This window comes from Patagioenas fasciata, chromosome 18, assembly GCF_037038585.1.
Source record: "Patagioenas fasciata isolate bPatFas1 chromosome 18, bPatFas1.hap1, whole genome shotgun sequence".
Lineage (NCBI taxonomy): Eukaryota > Metazoa > Chordata > Aves > Columbiformes > Columbidae > Patagioenas > Patagioenas fasciata.
Genome location: NC_092537.1, coordinates 5434004 through 5449978, shown reverse-complemented (window position 1 = coordinate 5449978; position 15975 = coordinate 5434004). Strand labels below are relative to the sequence as shown.

At 45.6% G+C, this 15975-nt stretch overlaps 1 protein-coding gene across 17 annotated transcripts in view; it reads right to left on the bottom strand.

Moving 5' to 3' along the window:
* CACNA1G (calcium voltage-gated channel subunit alpha1 G) overlaps window positions 1-15975 on the bottom strand; it is a 138458-nt gene that overhangs the window by 7117 nt on the left and 115366 nt on the right. For 8 of the 17 annotated variants that reach the window (XM_071816524.1, XM_071816526.1, XM_065852648.2 and 5 more), the window contains 8 exons: window positions 14061-14170; window positions 12868-13001; window positions 11649-11719; window positions 11291-11369; window positions 11092-11213; window positions 9781-10089; window positions 7332-7472; window positions 913-1102 (listed from right to left, as the gene is read on the bottom strand). In XM_071816524.1, the coding sequence (XP_071672625.1) occupies window positions 913-1102; window positions 7332-7472; window positions 9781-10089; window positions 11092-11213; window positions 11291-11369; window positions 11649-11719; window positions 12868-13001; window positions 14061-14170 (1156 nt within the window). Of the gene's footprint in view, window positions 1-912; window positions 1103-4112; window positions 4248-7331; window positions 7473-9747; window positions 10090-11091; window positions 11214-11290; window positions 11370-11648; window positions 11720-12867; window positions 13002-14060; window positions 14171-15975 lie in introns of all 17 variants that reach the window. The other 9 variants (XM_071816530.1, XM_065852642.2, XM_065852641.2 and 6 more) reach the window with 4 other exon arrangements.

The window sequence follows — 15975 nt, the reverse complement described above, 5'->3', positions numbered from 1 at the left end:
AGGTACTGCTGCAAAAAAAAAAAAAAAAAACACGAGGAAATATTTTTCTGCTGGGATTTTTGCTTCAGGGCCATAGCTAGCTCAGGTGAGATGGATGGAGCCCAGGCTGGATGGACTGTAACCCTTGAGGAACCAGGCAGGGGGACAACTGGTGCTGAGCCAGGCCAACCGCTCGCTGTTACACTGCCAAAAAGCCCAGGGGAAAGGAGTTGTCTTTAACAGCCTGGACTTCGTAAACCATGAAGGGTCTTTGTGAGTTATAGAGAGTCCTTACAAAGCCATTTCACAGGTCTGGACATCAACACCTCACTACAAACCCATGGCAATTGGTTGCCTCCTACTGGTTAGCTTGGAAAATCCCAGCTATTGGGATTTCAGGATCATTGAGTCCAACCACTAATCCAACCCTGGCACTAACCCATGTCCCCAAGAACCTCATCTCCACACCTATTCAACCCTTCCAGGGATGGTGACTCCACCACTGCCCTGGGCAGCCTGTGCCAATGCTTGACAACCATCTCTGGGAAGAAATTTATCCTAATATCCAATCTAAACTTCCCCTGGCGCAACATGGGGTTGCTGCTTCTCATCCTATCACTTGCTGCTTGGGAGAAATGACCAACCCCCTCCATGCTCCAACCTCCTCTCAGGCAGTTGCAGAGATCAGAGTCCCCTCAGCTCCTGTTCTCCAGCTGAACCTCCCAGGACCCTCAGCTGCGCCCATCACACTTGTGCTCCAGCCCTTCCCCAGCTCCGTTCCCTTCTCTCAACTTGCTCCAGCACCTCAAGGGCTTTCTTGGCATGAGAGGCCCAAAATAGAACCCAGAATTTCAGCTTTGGCCTCACCAGTGCCCAGGACAGGGGGACAATCACTTCCCTGTCCTGTTCTTGTCCCAGTCGACAGATGTGTACCTGACTGGGACTTGTGATGTGCCGGGTTCCTCTCGCCCAGGGAGGCTGGGCAGGGGCTGGAGTAGGGTGGCTGGAACATGTAGCTGTCATTTGGCAAAGAGTGGGTCCGTCCCACCGAAGGCTTCCTCACGCTCAGCAAGTCCTTGCTGGGAGACAAGGTCAGCGTGTCATCTTTGGAGCGGAGATCAGCCTACGGGGAAAAAAACAGTGAGGAAGAAAGAAACCATGGGGTGGGAAGAGGAGAAGTGCCCAGAAACGCGCGTGACAGCCATTGCAATCGGGATGGCATGATGGGCATGCACATCGTCAGGATGGACGAGTTGCACGAATGGAGCTACCAGGAAGCTCTACCCCTCATTTTGTATTGTCAATAAATTGTCACACAGAATGGACCACAGAAACGGAGGAAGCAGCACTGTAGTAATAAACCATGACTATTTCGGGGATGTGCAAAGAAGGCATCATGCCTCAAGGCCAGCAAAGGTCACATGCTTTGCATTGCTTTGATTCTCTGCAATAACTGTAAAGCTCTATGTGCCCTCGTCAGCAAGACAGACTTTTGCAAAGGTGAGTAGTTTGCTCTTCTAACAATAAAATAAACCCACAAGAAATACAAATACAAAACCTAGTTTACAGAATATATTCGCTATTCTAGCTCCCAGTACGATTTTATTGGTTTTTCTTCTCACATAATGAATAACTAAACCTATTTTATTGGAAGGATATCTAAACCTGCTGCTGAAGGGTTAAAGCCATTCTTTAATTAGAAGGGATCTAATGCAAGCAAGGGTTATTGTATATATGTTGACTGTGGAATTTTTACAGCCAAAGAGTCTCTTGTGCAGCACCAGAGGCAATGTCAAATGAGGTGCATTCAGGTCTGATTTCATAAGGAAATATCTCCATCCCAGAAATGTTCTTGGGTGTTACTATGTTGGTTAGTGTTAGCAAAAATGGAAGCAAAGTCAACTTCCATGGATATTTCTGATGAAAGAATTATTTCATTAAAAGTTCCTCATTGAAAAACACAGAAATAAGATGTGACGCTAGTCTGATACTGTGTATTTCTGATCACTTTTAGAAAACTTTAAATCTTACTTTCTGACAAATCTTCCCTTCATTCGGTGCATTATAGGTTTTCTGAAATCAACACTAGGATGTTGGGTTTTTTTTGCAATGTTATCTATCAGTCATAAACCCAAAATGTCACTAAGGTGTTTCATATGCACAAGAAACACGATGAGATTGAAAGGAATTTACAGAAAGAAGGGGGAAATAAAAAAGAAAAACAACAAAAAAGGAAGACCACTGCTGTAAATTTAATGAAGAAAACGACCTGCGCTGTCATGCGGCATTAATTTCAGTCCTCAGGAACCTGCCGATACAGATATAGCCCAGATAAGAGATGCCGCAGCCTCCTGACGCAGCTTGGGGAAGGAGAGCGAAACCTGTGCTGGTAAAGCTGAGACTTGGCTTTTAGGAACCTCTCTGTCCCTCCCCTCCCTGCATTCCTCTTCCAAGCAGTATGTTTAGGCTATTTAGCTTTCATATTATTCAGCTTAAAGCAAAAAACATGGCCTGAAACCCGAGATTTCAAATTCAAAACCATTTGGATCCGAACACGAGAATTTGGATGCCATATCCTACGCAAACCCAACCTTTAATGAACCTCTTTAGCTTCATTGACAGGATCCAATACCACAGCGGGCTCGTTTCCACTTTCTGATCATCTCAGGAGAAATCTCATGAGTGAACTTGGTGAAAACCTTTTGAAATGGCTGAAAAATGATCTTCCGAGGCCAGCTCGCAAACAGAGCTGCAGGACCGCATGACTTTTGGGTTCACTGGTAGTTTTAAGAAACACGTTGTTTTGGCTTGACTGAAAATCAAATTAAATAAATAAACCCAACCCAAATCTATTTTGAGTCAAAACATCCTGAGATGTTTTTCAACTTAAGCTGTGTCTAAATGGAGTATAAAAATACTGCATTTAGAAAGCATCTCAACAAAAGCTTGCAGTTTTTCAGGAGTTTGGGAAACCGTTTTGACCACAACACTTTGTTGGTATCGACACAAATTCACAAAATGCTTTGTTCAACCTGGGTTTGCCTTTCTTTTGGCTATACCCTTGAGACTTTGCTGCGTTCTCAGACAGGTTTGTCTGATCTGATTCAATCCTAGAAGGGCTCTCTCCTCAGCCCCGCTCTCCAGACTAATTTTGAAACAAAACGCCCCATAGAAAATGCTAAATGTAGTTTACAAAATCTTTTGCACGTGACGCCATGAAGCATGATGGGAAATATTGTCACGGTTTACGAGGTGTTTCCCAAATAAATGCTAATTAGGATGACAATTGAGTATAATGGCAGGAAATTTATCAACAACACAAACATCCAAAGGCAGGTACATGAACAACAACAAAGAAAACAATGATCCAAAAATGTTGGAAGAGGAGCTATGTCTGTTGTACAGCAGAAAAAAAGCACTTGACTGCTACACAGCTAAAAATGTCTAATGTTTCAAAGAGGAGATGGTTAAAGCAGGGTTCAAAATACTGGTTATTTCATTCAAAAAGACACAAAATAGTCCCAAATTTTTTTTGCTTTTTATCTTTCCTTTTTTTTTTTGTCTTCTTCAGCATGATGACTGCTCGTAAGAATTCACAAAAGCAGCATCTCGGAGAGATCCCCATCTGATATTTGTAAAATAAAGAGTCTGGCACCAATCATGCAAAAAGCCTTGTGGTGCCTGTGTTCATCAAGACAAGAATCCGTCACAAACCAAAGGGCTGTCGATGACCCCTCAGCAGAGGACACATGAGTCATTAGCTCATGGGTGTCTCTTCCACACAACATCACTGATTTGTTTCAGATGGGGAGGAAATGTCGACCTTGACACTTTCCAAAGTGTTTTTTTTTTTTACTATTTATTTGACTTGTAGAAAACACACTGTTTTTACATAAGACGCCAAAGGAAAAATAGAATTAAATACTTGTTCCTTGCAAGGAGCCAAGTTTGTGGACAAGAGCGATAACAACCCAGGACCTAATGGCATTAAGGACAACGTCCTGTTCAGGGGGAAGGTCAGTGCTGTTTGGAAATGGGCTTGAACTGGAAATGCCATTGGGCAGGTATAGAGAGGTGGAAACAGTATTTCGAACCCTGTAAACATCAGACTACACAGCAACCAGTGTATGTACATTGCTTTCCAGAGCATTAAGTAAGTGTGTGTTAGTGTCATCAGGAAAAGAGTCATCCGTCAGAGCTAAGGACCAGGACTTTTCAGAGAGAATATCTGACGTCAGAGACAGAGCCTCCATCTCAGCTAGAGGGATCTAAAGGGAGAGATGATTAAACATAAGAAACCAGGACACAAATCTTTAGGAAAAGAAAGAAAATAATTATCATAATCTAAATACTTCTAGACACTAAAGCAATATCCTTGCAGTGGGAGACGCTACATCATGCACATTGTTACCAGGGACAGAATGTCAAAGAAATGAAATATAACAAAGAATTTAAAAAAAAAAAAAACAACAAGGAGTGAGACATTCATACTTAAATGCTTACCAGTGAGCTGGGAGGGAATTTAAAACATACACTAATGCTAGCATTGTATTTGGTTGTTCTCCTGTCTAGATGAAGAAGCAAAAGTAACATTATTTTTATACTAAAGATATTTATCCTCTTGGCTATGATCAAATAAAAGAGGCTTCCAGATCTTCCGACTTCTTTCAAGTTGTTCCTACGCAATAACTGATCTGCTTGATTCCCCAATAACAAAATAATTTTGCAGGTGGGGTATGGAGCGTGCCTTTCCCTGCACTCCGCTGGAACTATAATCAACTTCCTAACGACTAAATGGGGACAGGGAGAAACTTAAGGCTTGATTCAAAGTCTGGAAAGGTCAGCGAGTGCTTTCCTGGTGACTTCAGTGGGGTTTGGCCTGCGAAAGAGACCCCAGTGCCTGGGTAAGTGCCAGTAACTGTCCTATTAAAGAACCTCCTGCTCCCAAATGCCACCCAGCCCTGTCCCCAGCAGCCTCCTGCAGCCCTGAGCAAACCCAGGTGAGCTGGGAATAGCTGCTGCGCTGCTGTACGATGCGTCTTGCACAAACGCATCCCTGCTGAAGGCACTCCAGAGACTGACAAAGATCTTTATCAAAGCGTTGGTGAAGTGGTCTCCTTAGACACAGAGCTCTTTTGTGTAAGAAATGTGAAATGTCACTTCAGGTTTTGGAGAGAAAGGGGAAAAGGAGGCTGCAGCATCTCCCCCGGCGCCGCATCCTTGCTGCCAATCACCATTGGAGCGATGCTCACCCTCCCCAAATCCCCACCTCGGGTGCGTGCCTGATGCCTGTGGCGCTGGGGACAACATTTCATCAGGAAACCAAATCCCCACCTCGGGTCTGTTTCTGATGCCTGTGGTATTGGGGACAACATTTCATCAGGAGACCTCCAGACCTGGCTCACTCTAGCAGAGGCCACCTGGTCTGGACAAGTCCCAGGTGCTTCCTTTCCATTCCTCATTGCATTTTTCCCCCCGCTATCCTCTATGCTTGAAAAGTCTTTCAACAGCAATATATCTTCCAAGAAAAAACACAGAGGCCCAGATCTGTTGCCCTTAAGTTATCAGAGGGCTGGGTTTTCTCACTCTTAGAAATGGCATCACTGGGGTGAACTAAACCCAGTGATGAGTGAACCTTGAGAGGCTCCAAACTTCAGCCAAGATAAGCAAGAGGGTCGGGCTCCTCTCATCTAACCTTGGGCTTGATATCTCCTCTAGCACAGCCGTCTGTTGGCAATGGATGAGAGAGATGCTTTGGAGGAACTCCTGATCTCATACGAGGCTCCCCAAAAAAGCATTGCCAGCTGCCGGCGTGGGACAGCGATCCCCAATGGGGACCTGGTGGCCGGAGCATGGGGGACACCAGCAGCTCCTGCCCGATGGAGCAGCTCCGCCGAGAGCTGCTATTAATCAGGTTGCTTTCAGCAAGTCCCAGTGCTGCTCTAAATTTCCTGACTTGCCTGAGAACATGACAAATGGTGCGAAAGGAAAAGCCAAAATGTAAACAAAACATCACCCTCCTTCAGCCTCCCTTCTCCCAAAATTGAGTTTGAAGCCGTCAAAACATTTGGTTGGAAACATTCAACTGATTTATACAGGCTTTAATTAGAGGGGGGTGGGAAAATAAAATAGCTTAAATTCTAAAAGAAAAAGCCATTGCAAACTGGAATGCTATATTTTTTCATTACAAACATGTCAAAACAGAAGCATTTTCTTGCTGCAGCAGCACTTTCTGGTGAAAAACGTTGTGATAAAAAATTTCCAACCAGCTCTCACTGAGTTTCACAGTGACCCTCTGCCTTCCCTGCCAGAGCTACCATCTCTATTCTTCCCGCAATTCTTAGAAGCAACCACTTCCTATAGCTTAATAGACCTCAATCTGGAAAGCGATACGCAGCAATCAGAGGGAGACATGTTATCCCGCTATATAAAGCTCTGCAGTAGGATTTCATTTTACCTAAGCTTATTCCTTTCCTCTAGTGAACCACCGAGTTGGATAATTTAGTGTGTCAGTGAGCTCATAAATAAGCACACTGATTTAACAAGAAAACTTCTGCTATTTTTAGCCAGAAAGGAAAAAACATATAGATCAAGAAATATGGAATTTGCTCAATTCCAACTGCAAGAAAAAATAGGTATGCTTGAATTATTATTATGGCCATCGCAGTGATTTGGGAAAAATATTTGCTCTAAAGAATAACACGCTTGAGAAAGTAGGCATTTTATTCTAAGAAGTAAATGAACTAATTTTGACCAAATATTACCGCCCTTGTTTGTGAAAGCACTGGAGCACACGATTACTTAAGTACATCATTAAGGGCTGCCTTGCCGTCTAAATTCAGTTTACATCAGAGATGAGGATGTAGTTTACAATGACCCACTTGCAAGAAGCCTCTTTAGGAAAATAATTCAAAACTGGATTTTCACGCAGTGTAAGTCGGCACAAAATGCAGAGATGGTTTTATGATCCCCAGCAGCTCGGGCTCAGCTCTGGGCAAAGCTCACACCGTGAGACATGTCCTGGCATCGTACAGGTTAGGAGCAAAAAGCTCCACTGAAGGTTGAAAAGGGGATTTTGTACATTTTTCCCTACAACACTCACGAATAGTAAATCCCAATGAAAAACTTCTTACTGTGTTGAAGAGAGCAGCTCGGAGCTTGTACTTTTCCTCTTGCATTGACATACAACATCATAAACCAAGATATTATCTCAACTCCCACAGAAAAAGCCCAAATGACTTATGCTTCAAAATCCCTGTGACTACATTACATAAAGAACTTTAACTCTCTATTAAAGGTCTCAGTCAAATTGAGTTTGGATGGAGACTTTGCAGGAAATTAGGAATATTAACCTGGTTCTCAGAGTTGTAATATTCGGGAGCTGGGAGGGCATAATGATGGTACACAGAGCCTGACAGGTTGTCCATCAGCTTCAGCTCTCCTTCCAGAGATTCCTGGATCAGCAGGGATATGGTATCAAACAAGTGCCTTTCCTAGGAGGGGTGGTGTGGAGCGTGCAGAGAGAGAGAGCAAGCCAAAGAGAGGAAAAATTCAGGGACAGGGACAGAGAGAGAAAAGGACAGTGTGTAAAACCCAACGAACAAGGGCAGGGAGGGGGGAAGAAAAAAAACAGGATAGAAGGGAGGGGGATTGAGATGGGAACGTTCAGGGAGAATAGCGGTAACAGGGACAACGGGACAGGAGAGGAGAGAGAACAGTGCAGTAATATCACAGTGAGCAGTGACAAATTCTCAGACATTTCTAGAGACGAGGCTGACACCAACTGCCCCAGAACCGTGGTGCTCACGCTCAGGACCCTCCTTGGGGACAATTCTCGCCCTCACCAGACACGGCTGGTTACTCCTGGGATCTGAGCATACAGCAGCATCTTGGTACTTGGTGCTGTGAACTTCTACAGGACACCACTGCTGTAAGGTTTCTACACCCACCATCCACATTTCTGAGCAAGACCTAATGTCTGACACCTAAATCTATATCCAGAGCTCACATAAATTAAAATAACCTAACTTGAAGAGAAGGTGAGCATCCTGTCCATAAAAGCTGCAGATGTCTAGGACGGACACACGTTGGGTCACTAATTCACATGCCAGACATGGGTTGAGGTGCCTCAGTTGTCCTGGCCGATTTCAGACCAGCTGGCCACAGCACAGACAACGGGAGGTGACACAGAGCAGGGTCTGGCTTTCGCAGGCAGCGTGGGAGCAGTTTAAGGGTTGCACCTGTCACGTAGGGAATGCCCACTACATACAATGAAATGAGGACCGTCGTTACAGTCAAACAGCACACAGTGCTGGGGAACAGGCAAGCAGAAGAGCATGCTGAACATGTGTCCTTGCAGGGTCGTGCCCTGGGGATTGTATTCCTCTGCTATCGTGCTCAAGCATCAGATTTTTCCTGAAGATTTTGGCTGGGAGAAAAAATAATTGGAATAAAATCTGCCTGGGGACTTTGAGGTGTCTGTTAGAGTGAAAGAGCAAGAAACACACTCTGGAGGTTATAATTAGAATAAGCCATTTCCAAAGCCACCTTCAGAGAGGACAGTTTATGAGACTGAAGAGCTGAGGGTATCCTTCCCACTCATTTGTCTTGCAATTTCTCTCTTTGCCAGTGTGAGGGCCGGTGCAGGGCAATGGTGCTGAGATCAGTTTGCCAGTACTCTGCTGAACGTGTACAACAACAGTTGGGACGTGTTGTTTCTTCCTAGAGAACGTAACGAGTCTGGATTTCCCCATGTTGCCCTGAACTCCCTTTTCCTGTGCCAAAGAGCAGCTTTGGACTCCATCTCAGATGTCAGTGACTCCTAATGGCACCAGAAATTTCCAGTAGCTTAAAAACTGCAACAAAGCTTAAGTAGAGATTTACTCTTTTTCACCCTTGGACTAAAGATCACAAATGAGTTTTTCATGCATTAGAATACTCATTAGTCCACCCCAGGCAGAAGCCAAGATACGCTGTTGTGAAATCATGATGTAATAAAAGCTAATGAGGTCTGTGTAGAGTTTAACACAAGTTGCAATCAGCTAAGACTAAAAAAAAGCTGGACAGTTTTTTCTTGTATAATTCCAGTTTGGTTCCCTCCCAAAGGACCTGACCTCACCTCTCTCATTCCTCAAACTGAGTTTTCATCCAGAAACTGGTGCTTTAGAGAGATTTGTTGCAGCTCGTAGCAGCTACCGCACTCCAGCCCTGCTCCTGCCGGTGGGAGTTTTGCCACCAGTTCTGGTGAGCTCAGGTTTGAGCCTCCTCTGACTGATTCTGTGGTTAAAACAATCTTTTCTTACCAGTTTGATTGCAGGGATGGATTTTAAATTGAAGTTACATAAAACAAATTTAATATCTAAGCAAAGATTAGCCAAGTTTTATTCCTCTTTTATGTCGTGGTTTATGGTCTGCGTTAGAAAAGCAAACACGTTATGCTCATGATTTTGCTGTCACAAAGGACCTAGCCTAAACTTTGGATTAGAGCAAATTTGGAGATAGCTCTGAACTGAGTGGCTTGGGCACATCTCCAGAACAAACTGCAAAGCTCTCTACCTCTGAACAGATGCATCAAGGTGGTCTGGAGACCTGCCTGGGTCTCTTCCTTGGAGCATCGGTGCCCACAGCACGCAATGGCCACTCAGCAGACAGCGAGGAATACAAGCCCTGGATGTACGTACACCCACTCCTCCATCACCGACTCGTGCGTGTCTTCCCCCAGCAAATATGCAGGTCAAGCCCTCTTCACCCTCCAACTGAGATTCTCACCATAGGGTAAACTAATGAGAGCTGAGAATCCACCTTGATTTGCATGGGATTGGTACATCCTCGGGGGCTCTCGGGTCTCTCTCCACCACTGCTTGTCCATGCAAAGATGTCTGAGGGGTTGTGTTGGCCGGGGGTCATTGTCTTCATCTCCATCTCCAGTTCTGCTTCGAGCTCTGCCTCCTCCTTTGCCTCCTTGTTGCTCTCCTCCAAGTGCTTCATGAGCACAGCGATCACCACGTTCACCAGGACGAACTGGGCCGTCAGCACGAAGGAGACGAAGTAGATGGGTGAAATGACAGTGTTGTAACAGGTGGACTCCTGGTCACAGTCTCGCAGCGTGTCCTGGAAAAAGAGGGGAAATGAGGGACAGATGTGAAGAGTTTCCAGCACAGACCTCAGTCTGCAGTCTGGTCATCTGACTGCAATGAGTTGTCCTTTCATGAAGAAAACTGAGAAGATTCAGCAAATTTCATGTCTAAAATGGCAAAATACTTGCCAGTAAAACCTTAGATTTTCCGTGTTAGTCCCCACGAGCAGGCTCAGAAGAAATCATTCTTGGGGTGTGCGACAACAGCCATCGACACCCTGCTGCTCCCAAAGGAAAGGCTGTTTTATCAGGTTAGACACCAAACGCAGAAGATTGTGACAGATGGATCCAGGGCAAAGCAGGGTGCAGCTACAACCCATCAGCGATCCCACCTGCAGACACTCTTTGCTCAGGTTCACACCTTGTCACTAAGACTTTGGCCACCTACCACTCACCATGGGCTACAAAGGGACAGAGAAGCGATTCCTTCGCACTAGCTTGCACCTTGTGCATTCGTAGACCTGATTTCTTCACAATAGCATCCCTTACAGCTGTTCCCTAAGAGAGACTCTCAGAAACCTGGGTTTTCCCAGGAAAAAAAACCCACAAAGTAAACCCAACAACAATAATATTAGTAACAGGAGACTTTAAAGGAAAACAATAAAACTAATGCACATTACTGAGCTGAACTCTTGTTTTACTTGAGAGATGAGTCCCTTTATTTTTCCCCCTTCTTTTAAAGTTGCTCTCTTAGGTTAGAAAAGGGAATATATGGAGTTTGCCAGGAGCCTGCAGCCGTAGGCACCACATTGTTGGGGGGTGGGAACACAACTAGAGACTTTGCCCAGTGCGTGAATGAGGACACCAGCTCACTGCAGGACATGAGTGTCCTGGCTGAGCATTGTTACCATCCTGGAGCAGTGTGGGTGGCTTGTAATTAATTATAATTAATGAGAATAATTCTTAATAATAACTATTAAGAATTATTAATTATTATCTTAATTATAGGCAATACCGCTTTTTCTTGGGTCTCTTACCTTCATTATCCCATTCCAGTTGTCTCCCGTGGATACTCGGAAGAGGGTCAGAAAGGCCATGCCGAAGTTTCGGAAGGTGGCGTGCCGTCCCAGCCCCTCGCAGGGGTGCGTGTCATCGCATTCTGGGGACCAAGCACAGCCGTGAGACCCCTGATGCACCCACCGCTCCCCCCGCAGCCACCGGCACGGGAACACTCACCGAGGTCTCCAAACAGCTCCACTCCAAGAGCTGCAAATATGAAAAACAACAACATGAAGAGAAGACCCAGATTCCCCACCTGGAAAGAGAAAAAGAAATAGGGGGAGAAAAACACACAAAAAAAGAACGTTCATTGATTTTTTTGTTCCAGACCTGTTTCTTGCTGTATTCTTTAATCCAAAACTTAAATTGCTTCAGGGGAAAAATGACCTCAATGTGAGGACTGTATCTCAGACTGAGCTTCGGAAGGGAAATACGATTTTCTAATGACAGTAGAGATAAAATGATTAGCATTCCTCTGCGATAGGAAATGAGGTCTGGGCCAGAGGAGATCTGGTGTGATATGGCAGTGGGTTACCTGCGGCAGCGCTTGCATCACGGTGTCCAAGAGGGCTCTCATCCCTACAGCCATCTTCAGCAACTTCAACACTGCAGAAAACACGTTTGTAATATGGTAACGGCGGCGTTAACAAACTCAGTCCCTCTCCCAAGAGCCACAGATTATAGGAAGAGAAATGTGAAATCGTGTCAAGTGTTCTCCATTAGCTGCTATAGTCCCAGGCCTTTTTACATCGCTCCTGGTTGCTTGGATACTATTAAAATCCCATGAATAGCAGCATCACCTATCCTGAGACTTGGAGAAAGGGTCATCGTTCTGCCTGGCTTTTTCTTTCCCCACCTTATCTGTGTCAGACTCATCTCCTCCTTCCTCTGGTTATCGTGCGCAGTTACGTTCCCAGCCCTGGGGCTACTTTCCCACTTCCATACGTGATTCACTGATTTACACATCTCTTCCAGAAGGTTGCATTTCCAATTAGAAACTACATGTATTTTTAATTCTGAAAGGGATCCAATGCACAGGAAAAAAACACTTTTTCCCCCCTTGAGACACAGCAGCATTTCATTTCTCCTCCAGTTCCTTCTTTGCTTAGATGATGGCTGTAATCATCGCAATTATACCTCAGAGCACAATGTTGCCCTTCAGGAGGGCCCAGGAGTATTTTATTCAGGGCCTGAGCACTCACATTTTACCACTTCCCCATTTGGCCCTGAGAGCTCCCTGTTCTGAAAAATCAGGTCCCAAAGAAGTTGGCTTCCCAACTTGGGTACGTGTCATTACAAGTCTGAGGGGACAGATGGATGCAGAGTGACGAGGCATGCTTTGTCACCAAGCGGTGATGTAAAGTCCCACGGGAAATTAAATTTATTAGATGCTTGTCTTTTAAAGGTAACATCCTCGAGCTTGTGTTCTCTGATCCCTTTTAGAGACAACTTCGATTTGACTGGCATATTTGTTACAGGTACATCTCTGGGAGTTACAGCCACAGCTCCTTTATTTCTAAGCGCTCGGCTTTCAAGTCCTCTCAAGACAGAAACACATAGCCAGTTAGCTCAGTTTTTTGGCTCCTCACAAGTATTTTCCCCCATTGTTCTTTTATTTGTTTACAGCCTGTTGATGCCAGAACTATGCACATCGCAATGGGGGTGTGCCCCAGGATCATTTCCCAACGCTTCACTCTCTCCTGGCGGGGACTCCATGCCTCAAACACAAGCCAACTCTGCTTTATTCGTCTCACCTCGAGCAATCCTGAGTACCCTCATGATTCGGATAATAGTGGGGTTAATTGGTAGCGAAGCGTTCACCTCGATCTCTTCCAAAGTGATGCCCATGATAGACAGGAGCACGATTGCCAGATCTAATTGGTTCCATCTGGAGAAAACACAGAATGAAGTTTAACATCTACTAAGAAGCTGGCAAGGGGAGGTAGCTTGTTTCACATGAATTCCAGTCATTTTGATGGTTCTAGCACTCAAATGAATCTGCAGCATTTTTCCGCGGGTATTATACAAAAGCAGTTATGTTATGAAATCATTACAACTAATGCATCTCGTTAGAAAATCAGCCAGTTCCGAAGATATTCTTGACTGAAGGGAAAGAGAAACAAAAGCTGGGCAGTTTTCTACCCAGAGGCTGCAGACCTCAGGGGAGACACTGCCATATCTGCCCAGCCACTTCCAGATATGATGCTCGTGGACCTCAGCATGAGATCTGCCCTAGAAAGAACCGGACCCTATGTCCGGTCCTTGCAATAAATATTATATTGGGTAAAAAAAAGACCCCGGGGACTTGTACCAGGTTGGAGAGAAGGATAATCCCAGCCTGGACAGCCAAGACATGGGGAGAGGGGTGGAACCATCCCTCAGCTGCTAAAGGAGTCGTGTCAAGTCCTGCTTAGTGCCAGGGCTCTTGGTGTTAACATTGAAGGAGGCAAAAATGGGAGGAGAAAGATTCACCAAGGATGTAAAAATCTGTATTTGTGAAGTGAGAGAGTGAAAAATCTAGAAAAAGAAGAATTTTCATCTGCTGTTCAACATCTGCTTAAAAAGAGATCCCTTTTCTCTTGCATTTCCACTCAAGGCTAGATTGCCTCTGTTGGCATAAATGTTGTCACTTCACCAGGTCCTCTTGATTATATGGACACACAAGTCGCATGAGCAGAGAACCAGCCGCTCGGTGTAAGACTCGCTCTTATTTTATCCACCCCAAGGGCTGAAGTGGCACAATCACACTCCTTGGTGTGCCTGATCCTTTCTCCAACTCATATCCCAAGGCTTCACCAAACCAGGTTTCAGTTTTCACACCAAAAAGCATTCAAGCATGTCAGACTGACACCACTGAGAACAGCATCGGTGTCCAGGACACTGAATTTGGGCACCTGTCCCCAGAAATGTGCTGCAGCCCCCACAGTCAAGATGGAGCTTTTGTTACCTGTCTTGGAAGAAGCGACGAAACCCAAAGGCAATAAGCTTGAAAACAGACTCCAGGACAAAGATCACAGTAAAGATGTAATTGCAAATCTTCAGGGCTTCATCAAGAACCTGGGATGTGGACACAGGAGCAGGGTTACATGCCAGCTCTGCTGAGGGGCTTTCTACCTGCAAACTCACCCTCCCCTCCTCTCACCAGCTACTCATTTCCCAGCTACAGATAAAAGGCTCCAACCGTGGGCTTTCTCCGATGACAAATGTCCCAGGGAAAAGTCCCAGTGCCTCAGAGAGCGCACAGGCTGCATTTCTGCCTGGCCCCAGCCCAGCTGATTTACAGGGTGTTTCAAAAAGCCAGACCCAATTTGAAATCAGTGTATCTTTGAAAGTGGGTCCATCCTGTAATTCACAGGAGGGGCTGACACAAACCCAAGGCACAACCCAAACCCCACACCAGTAACCCAGCCCCAGCTGGGATCTCTTGGGTGAGGGGTAGGAGCTGCTGCATTTGCAGGTGTCAGCAGCGCAAAACTCCTCGTGCTTTCAACAGAAAGCAGAATTTCATCCCACTTGCTATTTGTTCATTGCTGCAAGAGCTGTGGGTTGGCTGGGATCGTGCAAGCGCTGGCCAAATGGCTTCTTGGTGACAGCCTGTCATTTACTCCTCACCTTGAGCTTTTGGCAAGGGGCAGGAGAGAGGGATGGCACGCCAGCAGGAACGAGTGCCTCGGGTTTTCCTCTGCCCACCCTTCCCTCTGCAGGTGTCCCAGCCTGGCCGTTAACTACAGGTGCCTCCTGGTTGGGACAGCTCCTGCACACTCAGGCATTAAGCCATGTCAGAGATTATTTCATCCCAAAAGCCCAGCTCATGGAGGAGTGCTGTGGCAGCAGCATCCTGTGTGGCCTCCCAGGTAACATCCATCAAATGGATGTGGCCAGAGCACTCTTAGGGATGCGAGAGATGGCAACAAAGTGCTCTCAGACAAAAACAAACAAACAAACAAAAAAAAAACCAAAAACCACCAAAACCCAATTGCTGATCTCTGAGCGGGAAAAATCAGTAGAGGGGGTTTTAAGCCACGCGCTCTGCCTCCATGCTACAGTTTAGCTTCAAGCATCCATGGGTGAAAACCACCTCAACGGCCTGAGAAGTACAAGCCCAGCGCCAATGGAAGCCGTGGCTCTGAATGAGCCTCTCTGCTGTGCTGCAGGGGACCTGGGCTTTGCCAGCAAACATGCAGATTAATTTGGCAAAAGCAGGTTTTACCCAGCAGCTCTTTGCTCAAAACACCTTTACGCGCACCACAGCCCCTCCTCTCTGTGGGCAGCTGTAACATCTACGTCTGGGATCTCATCCACAGGCCATCCCACCATCAACCCCTTTCAGCACCAACATGCCGAGCAATCATAAATTTGGATATAAAGCTCTCTGATACGATTAACCTTTTAAATATCTGCAGGATCCCAGCCATCGGTCACCCGGACAGTGATTTCGGGGCCCTGATTCAGCACATGCATGGCTCTCTGTGTGCTGTCATCTCAGCACAACCCAAGCTTGAAGTTACTACCCTTAGAGAAAAAGTGTTATTTTCCTGAAGAAAATTAGAAACAAAAGCCTGCCCAACATTTTTAAAATACAAGAGAAAATGTATCTGCAAAAGGACTGCGGTAAGACGCACGCCCTAGAGCGATTCCAATCCAGGCTCCTTAGCCAACCTTTTTCATCACCAAATTACTGAATCATTCAATGAGCCTTCCATGGTATTTAAAGGTGACCTGACTAGAAAATAAATAAATTGGGCTTGTGCCCTTTCACTTTTTGGCTTCTTTATGATAGGCTGGAGGCTGTTTTTCCCCTTGCCTGCATGTCTTATTTGTTTGGGTTTTTTTACATTAGGTATTCAAGTCCTGTCTAGTCT